Source organism: Brienomyrus brachyistius, unplaced genomic scaffold, assembly GCF_023856365.1.
Source record: "Brienomyrus brachyistius isolate T26 unplaced genomic scaffold, BBRACH_0.4 scaffold40, whole genome shotgun sequence".
In the NCBI taxonomy this organism is placed as follows: domain Eukaryota; kingdom Metazoa; phylum Chordata; class Actinopteri; order Osteoglossiformes; family Mormyridae; genus Brienomyrus; species Brienomyrus brachyistius.
Genome location: NW_026042315.1, coordinates 1,881,332 through 1,901,040, shown reverse-complemented (window position 1 = coordinate 1,901,040; position 19,709 = coordinate 1,881,332). Strand labels below are relative to the sequence as shown.

Here is a 19,709-nt window from a genome sequence, read left to right as displayed (position 1 = left end):
CCTATAGAGGACTCAGATGTCAGCCCCTCATACAGGCCTATATAGGACTCAGACTTCAGCCCCTCACACAGGCCTATAGAGGACTCAGACGCCAATCCCTCACACAGGCCTATAGAGGACTCAGACATCAGCCCCTCACACAGGCCTATAGAGGACTCAGACGTCAATCCCTCACACAGGCCTATAGAGGACTCAGACGTCAATCCCTCACACAGGCCTATAGAGGACTCAGATGTCAGCCCCTCATACAGGCCTATAGAGGACTCAGACGTCAGCCCCTCAAACAGGCCTATAGAGGACTCAGACGCCAATCCCTCACACAGGCCTATAGAGGACTCAGACATCAGCCCCTCACACAGGCCTATAGAGGACTCAGACGTCAATCCCTCACACAGGCCTGTAGAGGACTCAGACGTCAATCCCTCACACAGGCCTATAGAGGACTCAGACGTCAATCCCTCACACAGGCCTATAGAGGACTCAGACACCAGAACCTCACACAGGCCTATAGAGGACTCAGACGTCAATACCTCACATAGGCCTATAGAGGACTCAGACACCAGCCCCTCACACAGGCCTATAGAGGACTCAGATGTCAGCCCCTCACACAGGCCTATAGAGGACTCAGACTTCAGCCCCTCACACAGGCCTATAGAGGACTCGAACGTCAGCCCCTCACACAGGCCTATAGAGGACTCAGACATCAGCCCCTCGCACAGGCCTATAAAGGACTCAGACGTCAGCCCCTCGCACAGGCCTATAGAGGACTCAGACGTCAGCCCCCCACACAGGCCTATAGAAGACTCAGATGTCAGCCCCTCACACAGGCCTATAGAGGACTCAGACGTCAATCCCTCACACAGGCCTATAGAGGACTCAGACGTCAATCCCTCACACAGGCCAATAGAGGACCCAGGCGTCAATCCCTCACACAGGCCTATAGAGGACTCAGACGTCAATCCCTCACACAGGCCTATAGAGGACTCAGACTTCAGCCCCTCAAACAGGCCTATAGAGGACTCAGACGTCAATCCTTCACACAGGCCTATAGTGGACTCAGATGTCAGCCCCTCGCACAGGCCTATAGAGGACTCGAACATCAGCCCCTCACAAAGGCCTATAGAGGACTCAGACATCAACCCCTCACACAGGCCTATAGAGGACTCGGACGTCAGCCCCTCACACAGGCCTATAGAGGACTCAGACGTCAATCCCTCACACAGGCCTATAGAGGACTCAGAATTCAATCCCTCACACAGGCCTATAGAGGACTCAGACATCAGCCCCTCACACAGGCCTATAGAGGACTCAAACGTCAATCCCTCACACAGGCCTATAGAGGACTCAGACATCAACCCCTCGCACAAGCCTATAGAGGACTCAGAATTCAGCCCCTCACACAGGCCTATAGAGGACTCAGACATCAGCCCCTCGCACAGGCCTATAAAGGACTCAGACGTCAGCCCCTCCACAGGCCTATAGAGGACTCAGACGTCAGCCCCCCACACAGGCCTATAGAGGACTCAGATGTCAGCCCCTCACACAGGCCTATAGAGGACTCAGACGTCAATACCTCACACAGGCCTATAGAGGACTCAGACGTCAATCCCTCACACAGGCCTATAGAGGACTCAGACGTCAATCCCTCACACAGGCCTATAGAGGACTCAGACGTCAATCCCTCACACAGGCCTATAGAGGACTCAGACGTCAGCCCCTCACACAGGCCTATAGAGGACTCAGACGCCAATCCCTCACACAGGCCTATAGAGGACTCAGACGTCAGCCCCTCGCACAAGCCTATAGAGGACTCAGAATTCAGCCCCTCACACAGGCCTATAGAGGACTCAGACATCAGCCCCTCGCACAGGCCTATAAAGGACTCAGACGTCAGCCCCTCGCACAGGCCTATAGAGGACTCAGACGTCAGCACCCCACATAGGCCTATAGAGGACTCAGATCTCAGCCCCTCACACAGGCCTATAGAGGACTCAGACGTCAATCCCTCACACAGGCCTATAGAGGACTCAGACGTCAATCCCTCACACAGGCCTATAGAGGACTCAGACGTCAATCCCTCACACAGGCCTATAGAGGACTCAGACGTCAATCCCTCACACAGGCCTATAGAGGACTCAGACACCAGCCCCTCACACAGGCCTATAGAGGACTCAGACGTCAATCCTTCACACAGGCCTATAGTGGACTCAGATGTCAGCCCCTCGCACAGGCCTATAGAGGACTCGAACATCAGCCCCTCACACAGGCCTATAGAGGACTCAGACTTCAGCCCCTCACACAGGCCTATAGAGGACTCGGACGTCAGCCCCTCACACAGGCCTATAGAGGACTCAGACGTCAATCCCTCACACAGGCCTATAGAGGACTCAGACGTCAATCCCTCACACAGGCCTATAGAGGACTCAGACATCAACCCCTCACACAGGCCTATAGAGGACTCAAACGTCAATCCCTCACACAGGCCTATAGAGGACTCAGACATCAACCCCTCGCACAAGCCTATAGAGGACTCAGAATTCAGCCTCTCACACAGGCCTATAGAGGACTCAGACATCAGCCCCTCGCACAGGCCTATAAAGGACTCAGACGTCAGCCCCTCCACAGGCCTATAGAGGACTCAGATGTCAGCCCCTCACACAGGCCTATAGAGGACTCAGACGTCAATCCCTCACACAGGCCTATAGAGGACTCAGACGTCAATCCCTCACACAGGCCTATAGAGGACTCAGACGTCAATCCCTCACACAGGCCTATAGAGGACTCAGACGTCAATCCCTCACACAGGCCTATAGAGGACTCAGACTTCAACCCCTCACACAGGCCTATAGAGGACTCAGACGTCAATCCCTCACACAGGCCTATAGAGGACTCAGACATCAGCCCCTCGCACAAGCATATAGAGGACTCAGAATTCAGCCCCTCACACAGGCCTATAGAGGACTCAGACATCAGCCCCTCGCACAGGCCTATAAAGGACTCAGGCGTCAGCCCCTCGCACAGGCCTATAGAGGACTCAGACGTCAGCCCCCCACACAGGCCTATAGAGGACTCAGATGTCAGCCCCTCACACAGGCCTATAGAGGACTCAGACGTCAATCCCTCACACAGGCCTATAGAGGACTTAGACGTCAATCCCTCACACAGGCCTATAGAGGACTCAGACGTCAATCCCTCACACAGGCCTATAGAGGACTCAGACGTCAATCCCTCACACAGGCCTATAGAGGACTCAGACACCAGCCCCTCACACAGGCCTATAGAGGACTCAGACGTCAATCCTTCACACAGGCCTATAGTGGACTCAGACTTCAGCCCCTCGCACAGGTCTATAAAGGACTCAGACGTCAGCCCCTCGCACAGGCCTATAGAGAACTCAGACGTCCCTCCCACGGGCCTATAGAGGACTCTGTCGTCAGCCCTTCACACAGGCCTATAGAGGACTCGAACGTCAGCCCCTCACACAGGCCTATAGAAGACTCGAACATCAGCCCCTCACACAGGCCTATAGAGGACTCAGACATCAGCCCCTCGCACAGGCCTATAGAGGACTCAGACTTCAGCCCCTCACACAGGCCTATAGAGGACTCGGACGTCAGCCCCTCAAACAGGCCTATAGAGGACTCGGACGTCAGCCCCTCACACGGGCCTATAGATGACTCAGACGTCAGCCCCTCACACGGGCCTATAGAGGACTCTGACGTCAGCCCCTCACACGGGCCTATAGAGGACTCAGACGTCAGCCCCTCACACGGGCCAATAGAGGACTCTGACGTCAGCCCCTCACACGGGCCTATAGAGGACTCAGACGTCAGCCCCTCACACGGGCCTATAGAGGACTCAGACGTCAGCCCCTCACACGGGCCTATAGAGGACTCAGACGTCAGCCCCTCACACAGGTCTATAGAGGACTCAGACGTCAGCCCCTCACACAGGCCTATAGAGGACTCGGACGTCAGCTCCTCGCACAGGCCTATAGAGAACTCAGACGTCCCTCCCACGGGCCTATAGAGGACTCAGTCGTCAGCCCTTCACACAGGCCTATAGAGGACTCGAACGTCAGCCCCTCATACAGGCCTATAGAAGACTCGAACATCAGCCCCTCACACAGGCCTATAGAGGACTCAGTCATCAGCCCCTCTCACAGGCCTATAGAGGACTCAGACTTCAGCCCCTCGCACAGGCCTATAAAGGACTCAGACGTCAGCCCCTCACACAGGCCTATAGAGGACTCAGACGTCAGCCCCTCACACAGGCCTATAGAGGACTCGGACGTCAATCCCTCACAAAGGCCTATAGAGGACTCGGACGTCAGCCCCTCACACAGGCCTATAGAGGACTCGGACGTCAATCCCTCACAAAGGCCTATAGAGGACTCGAATATCATCCCCTCACACAGGCCTATAGAGGACTCAGACATCAGCCCCTCGCACAGGCCTGTACAGGACTCGAACATCAGCCCCTCACACAGGCCTATACAGGACTCGAACATCAGCCCCTCACACAGGCCTATAGAGGACTCGGACGTCAGACCCTCACACAGCCTTATAGAGGACTCGGACGTCAGCCCCTCACACAGGCCTATAGAGGACTCAGACGTCAATCCCTCACACAGGCCTATAGAGGACTTAGACGTCAACTGACTTCACTGACTCGACCTGGTCCACTGATGCTGAATAACCTCTCAGGTGACAATGAGCGAAAGCGGAGAGATGTAGGTGGGAGCTATGGAAGTGAGAAGAGTGAGCAAACTGTAGGATATACCCAAGATGACGTAAACCAGGATGGGTTACCAAAACATAAGAGTGGAAATTGGTGGTATAAAAGGGCTGATACACCGCTGCTTCATTAGGGAGGAGGATTGTGTGGTGTGTGCGAGTGCAGAGCCTCCAGCTCAGGGAGTCCCGTTCCCGTACACTAATAACCAGTGTGGAGACTGGGGAATGTAGAGAGTTAGAAGAGTCTGGAAGGGTCTGTGTCAGGATGGTTTGATTCCCCTGATAAAGTATGCAAACTTAAATCTAGTCCGAAAGTGCGCATGCAGTACTGTCCATATTGGTGCCTGATATACCAGGGAAATATTAAATATGCTTATAGGGTGGACAGTTTAGGCCTTGGGAAGGGGGACAGCGATATATTATGGGGCAGAAATTGAGTTTTTTCAAGGGACTTCCTTGTGAGTGTTTTAAGAATAATGGGACAGAGGAGGTAGGCATCTCCGGGGGTAACTGTGGAACTGTTTGGGATGTGAAAGGCGACCAAATGCAGAATGGAGAAGTATGGAGCATTCCGCTGGATGCATTAGAGAACCAGAGCGTACCTCTGGCAGATACGTGGTGGCTGTGTGGTCAGGAGGGAGGATTGAGGCCTCCTCTCCCCAATAATTGTGGAGGCCTCTGCACTAGGGGGATGTTAGCTAGCCAGGTGGATATTTACTCTGACAAACAGCCCTCTAGGTCCCACAGGTTTGTTACGAGCTGCGAAGATGATCCCAGTGTGTATATAGATGCCATATGCCAGCCGAGGGGCATTCCAGAGAAATATAAGGTGAGAAGTGAGATAGCTGCAGGGTTTGAATCAATATTAATTTGGCCTACTGTTAACAAAAATGTGGAATGGATAAATTATTTGTACTATAATCAGCAGAGGTTTACCAACTATACTCAGGAGGCACTCGCATCTCTGGGGGAGCAGCTTCAGGCCACCAGTCTGATGGCATGACAGAACAGGATGGCCCTGGATTGGCTCCTGGCTGAAAAAGGGGGAGTGTGTGTGCTGTTCGGGGATCAGTGCTGTACATTTATTCCCAATAATACAGCCCAGGATGTTTCATTTACTGAGGGTATGAGAAAGTTGCAGGGGTTACAGGATGAGATGGCGAGAAATTCGGGGCAACATGACGAGTTGTTTGACTGGTGCTATAATATGTGGGGTAGTTGGCAGTAAGCCCTTATGAAAGCACTCTGTGTGCGTGCTGTGTTCATTCTTGCTTTGCTACTAATCTTTTGTTGTGTAGTTCCTCTTGTTCGCTCCCTAGTGGGAAGAGCGCTGTCTCAGCAGGCGACTATAGCTGCAATGTTTAGAGTGGTGGGAGGACCGTTTGGAGCGGCAACCTCCTGGACCAACACGGAAACGGATGGCGACATAGACACCTTGGATACGCTCCTGCCCATAGCTGAAGTTCGGCCGTACCGCCTGTGAATACTCCATGTTGGAAACGCTGCAGCCTGCCTGCCGCCCACGACACCTGGGACTTTCCTGCTCATGACAGAGTGCCTGTTATAGTAATCTACAGTGTTATCAGTTAACCTTTCAGTTATCTTTGCATTAGCCGTATATGTTTATGTAATGAGCTTGTGGTAGGTGATGTACTCCTGGTAGATTATGTATTCCTGATAATATATGCAATGTATCCTGGGGAGTTCATTGCTGTTGGTTGATTCTGAGTGTTGATAGTTTGTGAGCCATGTCAGCCATGGACCCCAAAGGGGGGCCGCGCCTGTGGCGGGCTGGGAGTGGAATTTCCCTAGATCTTAGGGTTTTAGCCCTCCCTCCTAGGCTGGATGGACAGAATTGTGTGTGGGACTCTTTAGAATCCCAAAGGGGGGAAATATATGGGATATTATTTAGCACTATACAATGTAGAATATAATCATTACGGTATTATTAAAAAGCATGCCAAATACCCATGATGTAATCATTACAATGTAATCATTATAATGTAATCAACACAATGTAATCAATTGAGTATGTATTTGCACCTTGTATTAGCCTCAAATGTTCTGTTAGCTACTTTATGTTAGCCCTGAATGCATGAATATCCACCTTTATTAGTGTTATGCCTTATCATTATGTTGAAGGACAAATATATTATCAACCCTCTAATTAGACAATGTGCAACAGGTTGAAGCTACCAAGGTTTGCTACTCAAGGAAGGTTTTCGCCCGAGTTCCTCAAAAGTTCACGGCTGAGCATTTTTAAAAAACCAAGTGGAGATGGTCGCACCACCATTATGTTCGGCTGAGGGACCAAACAGTAAAAGAAATGATGGACAAACTTATCACCTAGTGGTGTGGATTGATGTAAAAAACAATGATTGTGAATGATTGAAGGAATGATGATGCTTAAGTGACGAGATATTGTTAAATGATAAGACCTTGTATAAAAATTGGTGTAAAACAGTACTGGAGACAGTTTACGTGTCCGGACTTGGTTGTAACTTCATTGTTGCAATAAAGACTGAATTTGGATCTACACCAGCGGCTTCTGACTTCTGATTTAGCAGGGAATGAAAAACCACAAAACTAACATTTTGCCTTTTTCCCCATCTGTAACTGTTATTATGTTATTATCATTTAGAACTGAATATCCATACTCCCTTTTAATCTCATGCATCTTTTTTATCATTCCCCAGACTTTACTAATGTCAGTTTCCCGTCCTACTGAATTACAGAAGGACCTCCAAAACTCCCTCTTTGCTCATTTAACTACCCTCCTTACGTTAGCCTGCAACTTTTTGTACTCAATCAAATTCTGAAAGTTGTGAGTACTTTTTAACATTGTAAAAGCTTTGTTCCAAAACTTAACTGCAGTATCACATTTCTTTGTTTACTATGAGATCTTTGGTTAGTCTGCTTTGCTGCCTCTAGAATTACTGCATCATGGTTAGATTTCTTTTGTCCGACATAAAGCCGGCCCTGCAAAATGTCACCTAACGTCACCAAGTCACATGGTACAAAAACCTACAAGACGATCGTGACAGATCGTGCAGCACGTGCAGAGAGCAAGAAAGATCGTGCAGCACCTTTCAGCCGGCGTAACTGTAAATGTCGCTACTATGTGCCCCTGGCTTATTTTGTAAATGTCTCGTAAATGTTCTTGTTTGTTTTGTTAATCTTAATGGTCACTGGTCAGCTATTACTTCTGTTGTAATTTAAAGCTTCAATAACAAAAATAATAAAAAAAAACTCTCAGCCGGCTGCACAAACTGGACCTGCCTCCGTGACACAACTTTGCCCTTATTGGCTGAACAATTTTAGTCACACGCATGACGTTTGTATCTCTGGAAGTTCCGATGCATTATCTGCTATTTCTCCCGAAAAGCCTGTAAAGAAGTAAAGTTTCAATAAATGCTGTAATAGTACACATAAGTTAATCGTTTATTTATTGTTAGTTACTGTAATGTTGCGCTGCTTTATGTGTTTAATCGTCTAGTCTGTGAAGAAGGCATTCAAGTAAGAATTGCATTGTATTCTGTGCATGACAATAAAAACTTTGAATCCTTGAAATAAATGTATTTGATCTTTTTCCTGGCAGCTATCTTTTCACTGCTAGCAGTTTGGATCAGGAGTTGGTTATTGTAGAAGAGGTAATGTGCATGCAGGTGATATTTGTATAGATGTATCTACACCCTTTTGGAAGTGCGGCCATCTCAGTCAGGTCTCGCACTAGGAGGAGTAGAAGCTGTCTAGTTTGGCTGCTGTCAGTTTATATTCCACTCCTGCAGCCGCCGGCAGATGGCACTCCCCCTCACGTCAGCTGCAGTCAGACCTAAGCCAAGTCGAACGCACCCAATGGCTCCTCCCCATTCCCAATTATCAAAAAACCCACTAATTGAATGGGTCGCGTAATTATCGCTATGAATTCTGGGAGTCTGTGCAACTTCAAGACCGCAGCTCTCGTGTTACTTATAACAAGGAAGGAATATTATTCTATGTCTTTAATGGCGACCGAATGATTGATTGATATAATGTAGTGTTTCATTCTATATCCTGTTTTGATAAGATATCGACATTTCGTAAACATTCGATATACAATTAAACCATAATTGGTCCGTCTTGTTTCTTTGTCACCCAGAAACTTCACAACTGTGTTGTGAGCGGATTTTCAGCGCTTAAAATTTTGTGGTACTTCTACGTTTCTGCGCTTTTGTAAATGTAGATCGTATGTTTTGTCATTTGATTAAAGCGTTTGAAGACTTTGCAGCGCGCTGACACCAATCGGCCACCGTAGCTTAGCAACCGAATCATAACAATTCTTATTCCGTTTAGAGTTTTCATTTGAACATTTAAAGCAGCTCAGACTTGCAGTTTATCAGCAAGAGAGAAGACGCGAAAGATGTCCATCGTGAAAACCACCGTGAATCTCCAGAGGATTGACTGGCTGCTGCCGACAGGTGCAGTCAGTGTGCGGATCGCCCCGGAATACATCCCCGGTCCAGTTGGCCGAGGTAAGGATGGCAAAATGATGCCCAGACTAACTCAGCACTTAAAGAGTTAAAGTCAGAATATGCTTGACTAGTCTTCTTGAATCTTCTGTTCTATTATCTTGTTTTAGAAGTACATGTCTAAATAATAAAGTAGTTCACCTTTAGCTTTAATATACGGGAGTCTTTTTGCATGTCTACTACATTATATAATGAAATCAGTAAAATCTGTGGCTGTGCTGTGTTTAAACATCAGAGAAAATCATCATGAAGTGGTAAAGTAACAGCTGAATATGTCCTAATATACGGCGTTTCCCCGAAAATAAGACAGGGTCTTATATTCATTTTTGTTCCAAATGACGCGTATAGTATAACATGCTACAGTATATTTACCGGTATTCATGAACAAAAATCCACATTTATTCAAACACAGACATTATGTCATCTTCTAACAGTATCTTTCCATGTAAACAATTTGACGGTGAATTTATTCATGAACAAAATTCTGCTGTATACTGCATATGTTTATTCAAATATAGTCGTAATGTCATGTTCTTCTGGAACATCATTGTAAATCTCCAAGTTCCAAATTCCGTCCTGAATATCTCGCAACTCAATTTCCTGTAGAACCAGTGTCCCCAATCTCTCATGTTTAGCAATAACTCTGTCCTTAAATGAGCGCCTCTTGTCCATGTAGCCTTCTCGTAGTATAACCGCATCTCATTCTAGTTACCGTACAATCCATGGGACAATAACTAGGGCTTATATTACGAGCTTCTTGAAAAATCATGTTAGGGCTTATTTGCGGGGAAACGCGGTAGTAATCAGAAAAAGCATAAATCTTAGTTTGGTACCTTGAGAGTGAATAAATAATGCAACTTATGGAAAGTGTAAGATATGTAAAGGATTTGACTTAATAGCCAGTTGTTGATGCCAGCATTTGGATTGAGTGGGCTGCTATATTTGATGCACATGAACCTTTCCAGTGTTGTTTTTCGCTGTTGTTCTGCATATCAGGGAATCTGTGCACAAACTGGCTTGTTTTTATAGGTCAGGTTCCCCTGCTGAAACGCAGACGGCCCAAGTCAAGACCAGCGCATAAGTTTCCCAAGCGTGTGTTTCCTGTATCCAATAAAGACGGGGGAATTTTTCTTAGTGTGCAATACCGACTGCCAAGTGTGATATCTGTGATGGTTGTGATGTAGTGTTGTTGTACAGTGACATAATGTTTCATTTAAATTAAATATGCTGTCCCCTGTCTTTATAATCCCAAAGGACAAACCAGTTCCAGTGATGCTGGCCGTCGGAAGAAGTGCCGCACCAGGCCGCCGGCAGCCAGCTCCCTGACCACGTCTGCCTCTCCTGGATCTGCTGCCATCCCGGTGGCAACCAGCAGGGGTCAGCAGGGCACAGGCCGCCGTAGAAAAACGGCGGGAGGCCGGTCAGGGCGAAGAAGGAGGTATGACCAACAGAAGGGGTTAGAGCCTAAGCCCAGCTCACCAACCTTCTCCTCCTCTTCATTTTTATTTCCGTCTTCAGTCCCCTCCCCTTTTGTTTCATCCCCATTTCTTTTTATGGGCTCCTCTGTTTTATCCCCACACTTAGTCACACCTGTAAGCCCAGCTCCACATCCATTTTCAGCTCCAGGCATGGTTCATCTGACCCCTCTGCTTCAGGCTCCAGCACAGGCTGTAGCCGCCTCATCTCACCTGGAAAAATTCTATTGGTTGTATAACTATTATGTAACAAAGTACTCTAAAATGACCTATGACGCCAAGTGCTTTACTGAGTACTGGTGTCAGGAGTTTTGGAACAGACATTTAAATGAAATTAACTTAGCGAAACAGGGGAAGAATGAGGATAATGAGGGTACTCATTCAACCAAGAGGCGTAGGATTGATGAAGATGAGTTCATCTTTCCTATTGATGCACTGGAGCAGCTAAGTACCATGCCCAGGGCTCAGGAGATGGGTGTGGAGATGGGCTATCAGTCAGATGCACATAGCTACATTTCCCTGTAGATTCAGCACATAATTACACGAGACTTGTCATACGTACTTAGGATAAGATAAAATTAGGATATGTTACCATGTAGTTCTATAGCATAAGGTACTATAGGATAAGCTTAAGATAGGATAAGGTTAAGATTGTATAGAATAAGATAAAGATAGGACAAGTTAAGATAGTCTTAACTTGTATGCCATTTTATGTTTTACAAAGACATGATAAATTACCATAAGTTTAGGATAAGATTATATGAGATAACATAGTATAAGAATAAGATAGGATTGCATAGCATAAGATAAGAAAGATAGGATAAGATAACATAGAATAAAATTAAGATAGGATAGGTTACGGTAAGCTTAAGATTGTATAACATAGGATTAGATTAATTATAAATAAAGCAGTCCTCCTTAGAGGGGGGGTGGTGGAGGGAATATTTAAGAAATAAAAATAGGATTAATTAAGATAAGGTTAAGATAAGATTGTATAACATAGGATTAGATTAATTGTAAATAAAGCAGTCCTCCTTAGAGGGGGGGTGGTGGAGGGAATATTTAAGAAATAAAAATAGGATTAATTAACATAAGGTTAAGATAAGATTGTATAACATAGGATTAGATTAATTGTAAATAAAGCAGTCCTCCTCAGAGGGGGGGTGGTGGAGGGAATATTTAAGAAATAAAAATAGGATTAATTCAGAAGGTTAAGATAAGATTGTATAACATAGGATTAGATTAATTATAAATAAAGCAGTCCTCCTTAGAGGGGGGGTGGTGGAGGGAATATTTAAGAAATAAAAATAGGATTAATTCAGAAGGTTAAGATAAGATTGTATAACATAGGATTAGATTAATTGTAAATAAAGCAGTCCTCCTTAGAGGGGGGGTGGTGGAGGGAATATTTAAGAAATAAAAATAGGATCAGTTAACATAAGGTAAAGATAAGATTGTATAACATAGGATTAGATTAATTGTAAATAAAGCAGTCCTCCTTAGAGGGGGGGTGGTGGAGGGAATATTTAAGAAATAAAAATAGGATCAGTTAACATAAGGTAAAGATAAGATTGTATAACATAGGATTAGATTAATTGTAAATAAAGCAGTCCTCCTTAGAGGGGGGGTGGTGGAGGGAATATTTAAGAAATAAAAATAGGATCAGTTAACATAAGGTTAAGATTAGATTGTATAACATAGGGGGGCGGCATGGTGGTGCAGTGGTTAGCACTGCTGCCTCACACCTCTGGGACCCGGGTTCGAGTCTCCGCCTGGGTCACATGTGTGTGGAGTTTGCATGTTCTCCCCATGTTGTCGTGGGGTTTCCTCCGGGTACTCTGGTTTCCCCCCACAGTCCAAAAACATGCTGAGGCTAATTGGCGTCGCTGGATTGCCCATAGGTGTGCATGTGTGAGTGACTGGTGTGTGAGTGTGCCCTGCGATGGGCTGGCCCCCCATCCTGGGTTGTTCCCTGCCTCGTGCCCATTGCTTCCGGGATAGGCTCCGGACCCCCCGCGACCCAATAGGATAAGCGGTTTGGAAAATGGATGGATGGATGGATGTATAACATAGGGCTACAGTGAAGAAATCAAAAATTTCAAGGCAGCATGAAGGTAACGCACAATCAGGGATGTGCAATTTCTGAGGCATGTATTCAAAAAAAGTATTTTAATTGTGTTTTATCATTCATATTTGACTTAGTTCATGAAATAAAATGTTTTTTTCTACAGACTTTGATCAGTGTTTTTGTATTTTGTAAAATACGAGAAATACTGTATGCATGGTAATGTCAGGTGTGCAAAATGTTTGTGCTAACAAAGGACACAGAGCCCCTAGAAGGGCACAGAGCCAGGCTGAGCACCACAGCGCTATCCAGCCCATGGCTGCCGATGGTCACATTCCACCAGAACCCCCCCAACACTAACTCCCCAGGGAACTTCCAAGCAGCAGAGCAGATTCCAACAACCGAGGATCAAAGGAAAAGAAAAGATACTGGCAGGAAGAAGATGATCTTGTGGCCAAAGGTTAAAAATGTAGAAGTTTGGAGAACAAATGTGTTACAAATGAAATATTATTTGAAATGTGCTACAGCTTAATCATTCTATCATACATCCATCCATCCATTTTCCAAACCGGAGACTCGAACCTGGGTCCCAGAGGTGTGAGGCAACAGTGCTAACCACTGCACCACCATGCCGGCCCACAAATTTAAACAAATTCATTTTAAATAACTTTAATCTCAGAGCCAATTGCCATGTGCCCACAAATATTTCAATTATTATTGTTTATGATTATAAATGCCGAATACATTCCTGGAGCCTTCGATTTAGCATACACAGTGCCCTCTACAGGATTCTATCGAAACAGCATCTCTCAACCTCGTTCACAAGATTTGTCTTTTTCACAAAACGTTTTTCTTTGTAAATCCCAAAATCTTCCTATAAATGTATGTATGAATGCTTCTCGTCTTTTTCAGTCACACGAAGCCTTTATAAATGAGCTCCCCGATTAATCTGTTTACATGAAAACATCTTAATTGCGTTAAGGCATGTAAACGTAGCCACCTAACGAAAGGTAACCACGTGACTTAGCAGACTGCATGTTCCTCATCTCCTCTGTATGGACCATAGAGCTGTGTATCGGAGAGTCTGACAACACGCTACGTTTCAAGATACAGGCATTACAATTCAATGCGCTGCTCTATTTTGCCATTCTTTTTTTAAAAAATCTTCTTTTAGAAAAACATGGCACATTATAGAGAGCACACCACCAAATGGATGAAATCTGAGTAAAAACATTTGATTTTTAACGCAATCAGAATAAAGGGGTCTGCATTTATCACTGTCCCTGTAACAATCCAGCATCGTAGCACTACAGCTATTTCGGATTCAGCCAACGAATAACGTTGCTAGTCAGCAGCCTTGTGCAAGCTACTGAAAATTGCTAATTACCAATTACTGCATATAAAAGTAATTATAATAAGGGTGGGATTCGACCGTGTGTCTGCCTGGGGGGTCGCCGGCCAGGATCGCCAGCAGTTTGGACGTGTGGTTGGTCATCAATGTGCTGCATCAGTGTCTGCTCCCTCTGCCTGACCTGCCCTGTATAATTACATAATCAAGGAAAATAACAGTGGGCTAAAGGTTGCATAGTGATCACAGTAACATCGCGTCGATGTTGAAATACATGGTGCAAACAAAAGTAGTGGAATTACACTGATGAGTTACTACCAACACTGCTAGGCAGCTAGGTTTGCTAATGCTAATGTTAGCAGCGCACCCATATGCTGCTTCCTCTCGCAAGATAAGGCAGCGTTACTGTCACTGTGTAAATACAATGAGATCTCTTTGGAGCAAGCCTGTCGATACCATGTTAAGTGTAAAACCACAAGTAAAATACCTTAAAAATAATAGAAATATAGATGGTGCTGAACCATGGTGAACAGTGGAGTCATAACAGGCTGTGCGTTGTGTTCAGTCACCTTTCACTGTAAATTACACATGGGTTCACAATCTTTTGTGTCTGCTCTGAATCCCTCAGGGCTGGAGTGAAAACTCCATTCACACTAACATGGTGCTAAGGGGTATTGGGTAGTCATGATTCTATCCTTTTTGGATGCAATTTATTTTACTGATTTAAATAAGTTTTAAAAAATTTCAAAATATAAGGATAGCTCATTGTATCCAAAGGGATGTGCCAAGCTTGCAGTGTTGATGTGCTGCCACCTTCTGGGAAAACGATGAACTGATTTTCAGATTAAGAACATGTATGGTTTTCTGGTATCAGGTGAGAACCGTTCATGCTGCGAACCTATGCTTATGGGTTAGGGTTAAGCTTGGGTCTAGAGCTCAGGGTACTTCCAGGCTTGGAGGCCAAGGGTAAGGTCTCTCTTTCCCCATGTAAGCATTGAATGATGATCCAGCACCAGGGCTTGGGTAAGTCACCACGAGTTGGGAGCCTCATTCCCCAGGTAAAGGATGAACGATCTCCATCCAGCCCGGGGATTCTGGTGAACCTCTCCTTATGCTGGAAGCCTCCTCCCTCAGGTAAGGGTTTAAGAATCTCGCGGTACTTCCATTGAGCCTTGGGGTTCTGGATAAAAATCCCAGGGCCATCCAACTGTAGTAGTGTAGAATTTTGCGGGTAGGACTTGTTGATTATTTCCGGTAAGTGTGTGTGGGGACCCCTAGTGTGTGGAGGCGTCATTGGCGTTTCCCGGTCCGGTAACTCCCCTTCCGCACCGCAGTGGTCTGCCGTGGTACGCTGGCATGCTGGCTGAGGTTCACACTTATTCTGTGTCTTGGTGGGAGGTTTGGCTGTTTTAATTAGCGTTAATCCTCTGCTTGATTTAAATGGCTAATGGTAATATTTTATATTGCAGTGTTTCTCTGGTGTCTGTGTTGCAGCTCCAGTGGTTGCAAGTTATTCTGGTGACTAGGCCTATAGCTACTTGTCAGTTGCTTTACTTGATGTGTTTTAATTGTAGTTACGGTTGTTGCCAGGATTACAGTTTCAGTTGCTCGTCAGCTTCAGTTTATGCCTCTTCCAGCAGGTTTGTCAGACAATAATAGTTTGAACCTGCACTGTGGCTGCTGTGTTTCCTACGTCAGTTTTTCTTTTCCGTCTGTCTTGTCTTGTCCTCAGCCGGTCCGATGTCGCCCAACAACTGCTGCTTGAAGCTCCTGATCCTCGGTGGGACATCGGCGATGTGCTGGGAGCCTTGGAACGCGCTAAGGATCGTCGCACCTTTTCCTGCATTTGGAGCTGTTTCATTCCCTAGTTCTGCGACTTAACAGACTTTAGGCCGCCCTTTCTTTCTGTTTGGGACTGATACAGAGGGACAGCCTGTATTCTGTTACTCATTGTTTGCACTCTTCATAGTTTTCAACACTCAGATTCTTGGTTAGATTGTGGTATTTTCTGGGAGGCTGAGCAGTGGCTGCCTCGATTGATCTGGCTGACTAAGATTTGATTGGTCTGGGGTGGTGGTGTTCACACTTTCACCTTGTGCAGTATATTTGTGTGGGGATCAGTGTGGTGGAGCACAGGTGTGTGTGTGCGTGTGTGTGTGTGTGTGTGTGTGTGTGTGTGTGCGTGTGTGTGTGTGTGTGTGTCTGTGTGTGTGTGTCTGTGTGTGTGTGTGTTAGTTTAGGGGACTCTATTCCCCCTTTTGATCAACTTCCCCGGACACCTGTCTCTTGCTTGGGTTTAGTCAGCCGGTGGCCAAAGGCTGGTTGCTGGTTTATTTTTTAAGGTTGTTGATGCTAAAGCGCTTGTCTTGTTTCTTTGTTTTATATTTTCAACAACCTGTTAATAGTACAAACACGTCTCCAGCTCCATTCGGTAAATGAACTTGTGTGCTCTTAATTTAGAGTAATTTTTCCTGTGGTGAAATTCCCCAGGTGGTGTAGTCGTGTCCTTGTACTACTGACCGCTCTCTGCCACAAACACTTTACTCTGAACCTAACCCTAATCCTAAACCTAACCATAGCCCCAAACGTCATGTCCTGCCACCTCCCTGACGTGGCTCTAATAAGCCATGCCTGCTGCTCGTTGGTCTCGTGTCTCGTTCCATCCCTCATGTTAAACACTCCCAGCTACTTCCAGTCTGTTCCCTTGTTATTCCTGTATAAGTGCTTCCTGGCCCTGTGTTCGCCATTGATGTGGTGCCCTCCATGTTGCTTGTTCCCTAGCCTCCCATCTTGATCCCAGTAAATCCCAGTTTATTGTCTGACAACACCTGCTCCCAGAGTCGTTCATCCTGGCACCCAACAGACTGACGGAACTCGACAAGCCCCAGTAGGTTCCCCAGGTCCCTACTGCCGATCACTGCTGCTTGTGTCCAGCATACCTAATGTCGCTGGTTCAGGCCGCAGTACATCTTTGCCCAGAGAGAATGGCCCATCTCTGACGGATGGCATAGCCGCCCTCTCCCCGGACTCCCAAGTGGAGGGTGTGACAGCTATAGCGGAGATCCTCAGGGCCCTCTGGAATGGAGTGAGTGTGCTGAACCCCGCAGAGGTGGGGTGCTCTGGAGAAAAGGAGCCCGCCGTCTCCATGTCGTTTGCCGTAGGGCAACGTGCGTCCTCATTGTCACTTGAAGTCTGACAACATGATGCTTCTCTGGGATTTACTGTGATCCCCCTGTTCACCAAAACATGCTCCCCAAAGCTCTCCAGCACAGAAGAACAGGCTTCACTCCTAGTTCTATGGTTGTCAGAGTGCTGGACCACAGTAGAGGTCGGACTTTGCTTTGGTTTTATTGGAAGTCTGCACACAATACAGATGTTTCCTACTGTCCTTCGTTCCAATTAAATGTGGAAACGTTTTGTCAGCTGGCTGGACAAGACCCTACTGCCTCTTTTAATAGTACACATAGTAGTGAGCAGTGGTGACGTAATGGTTAGGGAAGCGCACTCGTGATTGAAAGACACTGCATCTACAGCATCTGGCCCAGGAGAGCCAGCCATTGCAGTCGTTACATCCGCACTTAAGGCTCCCGGCCCAGAGGGCCGCTCAGGCCGCACCCACAGTGTCCAACACAGGTGAGGCCTTGGTTGCCTCTAGGCTTCTCATAGAATCTGACACGGTTCCCTGGTAACCAGCCGACACCTGCCACACTGCTCCATAATGTCCGGCCAGCGTCCACCTCTCTGTCCCCTGATGCCTGGCCAGCACCCACGTCAATGTCCCCAGACGTCCAGCCGGTGCCCACCTCATCTCCTGACGGCCTGCTGGTGCCCACTTTCTATCCTGATGTCCCACCGGCACATGCCTGCAGGCTGCCACCAGCCCAGAGAAGATGGATCCAGAGGATGTCCTGCTAGAGTGCCCTGGGTCCTGATACGTGGGTCCCTCCTTCATCCCAGACTCTGGTTACTCTGGTCCCAGTTTCTGGTCACCAGTATCAACAGGAGCCCAAGAAAGCGGCAGGCAGAATGTCTGTCTCCCAGAGAGGGTTTGCCAGTCTCTGTTCTTGCCCTGTATGTCCCTTGTCATCTTCATGTTCCTCTCCTGTTGTCTCCTTGCTGCTCTACTGTTCTGCGGTTCTCTCATCGCCCGCCAACCCCTCATGTCCTCCTGCCCTGCTGGCCCTCCCAGACCCTCTAGTCCTGTGATTCGGCAGAGTTCAGGTTCATCTGGAAAGGGGCCTAGGAGGGTCCCCCCCCCCAAAAGAAGACTTCCCGATATACACTTCGATTCTCCTGGAGTAATTCAATTTGGAGTCGCAGGCTGCCCAAAATTTAATTCCATATCTGCCCAGTTTTCGGAGCATATGCTGTCAAAATGGGCAGCAGACTGCAACAGCAGACGGAGAGAATACTTATCCGATGCCAAGTACAGGAATCAGATATAAACGTTAGACATTTTTCATAGCACTTTACAATATTATTCATTACTGACTTAATAACACAGTCACTACTCAGGTACAAATCGTGAGTAAATATAGTAACTAAAATAAATGATTCATTATGATTCATTGAACACGAACATGAAATTGATACTCACTACATACGTATTGGCAACATGTTCGGAAAAATATGATTTTTTTTGGTAATTAAAAACTATAAACTGTTGTGACAATGTAGATCGATGTGAAGCAGTAATAAAGAAGATATTAGTTACCCATGAACAGAAGCAGGTGTGACAATGGTGATATGCATCAGGGGAATGATGTTTGCCCAGAGCTCTCATACTTTGCAGATCGCCGCCATCTTGTCGCTGGATTTCCTGAGTGCTCTGGACTGACGATCGTCAGAGCAGATAACCAGCAACACGTCACAAAAGCTTTGTTTGGGCATCGTAGCTAGAAAAATCACCGGTCTCATTTTCGCACTTCATAAACTTTTGATTGATTCTTAATTGGATTTGAAAACCTCAGCCAATATTAAAAGCCCCATATATGCCCTAAACTCCCTTGCTGTTATTTCTTTCTAGTCCTTGACGAATTTCCTTCTTACCTCCAGGTTGCTAATGTTGATTTTTCCATTGATCTTGGAATAAAAAGTTGGACAGGATATCTTTGGCTTGCCGAATGCAGAGCCTGGTTGGCCGCAGAGAGGTTTTCATTGAGTACTGTGCTGTAATCCTGCCTGGACCATGTCCGTCCAGTGCTTTTGACTACCAGCACATCTGCACATCTTTAGTAATATCAGTCTCTTCCTCTGCAAATTCCACTTCCGAAACCTCAACAGAGGTCTCACACCTACTTCAGTACTGTCCCTTTCTGTACTACTGCTTTCCAATTCCTGCAATACGAGATCTGCTGCTTCTTCAGGTGTATCGCTCCATGTCTCTTACTGAGCAGCACCTCAGATCATCCTCAGGTTTGGCACCAGTATCATAGATAATGCGAACCTTCATATAAGTAAGAGGTAATATTTTGCTCAGTATCAGTTCAAGTTCAAATACTTCAGGTTTTTTATTTGACAAAACACATAAAATAGTCGTGCAAAGTCATTGATTTATTTTTAAAACTATTGCACTGT

The 19,709-nt window shown here is 46.3% G+C and overlaps 2 protein-coding genes across 5 annotated transcripts in view; one reads left to right on the top strand and one right to left on the bottom strand.

The window, feature by feature from the left end:
- LOC125722600 (uncharacterized) overlaps window positions 1–19,709 on the bottom strand; it is a 427,015-nt gene that overhangs the window by 380,181 nt on the left and 27,125 nt on the right. The window lies entirely within an intron of this gene.
- LOC125722586 (uncharacterized) lies at window positions 8,941–18,317 on the top strand. 4 transcript variants are annotated; one of them, XM_048998770.1, is made up of 3 exons: window positions 8,941–9,247; window positions 10,499–10,682; window positions 15,865–18,317. In XM_048998770.1, exons 1-3 carry the CDS (start codon window positions 9,136–9,138, stop codon window positions 15,998–16,000), a joined length of 432 nt encoding a protein of 143 aa, XP_048854727.1. In that variant the 5' UTR covers window positions 8,941–9,135; the 3' UTR covers window positions 16,001–18,317. The 4 variants fall into 4 exon arrangements, 2 of the variants coding, with proteins under 2 accessions (XP_048854727.1, XP_048854726.1); XR_007386472.1 differs by lacking the exon at window positions 15,865–18,317 and adding an exon at window positions 11,401–13,677 and having other exon boundaries at window positions 9,002–9,247; window positions 10,499–11,363; XR_007386471.1 differs by lacking the exon at window positions 15,865–18,317 and adding an exon at window positions 11,815–13,677 and having other exon boundaries at window positions 9,008–9,247; window positions 10,499–11,697.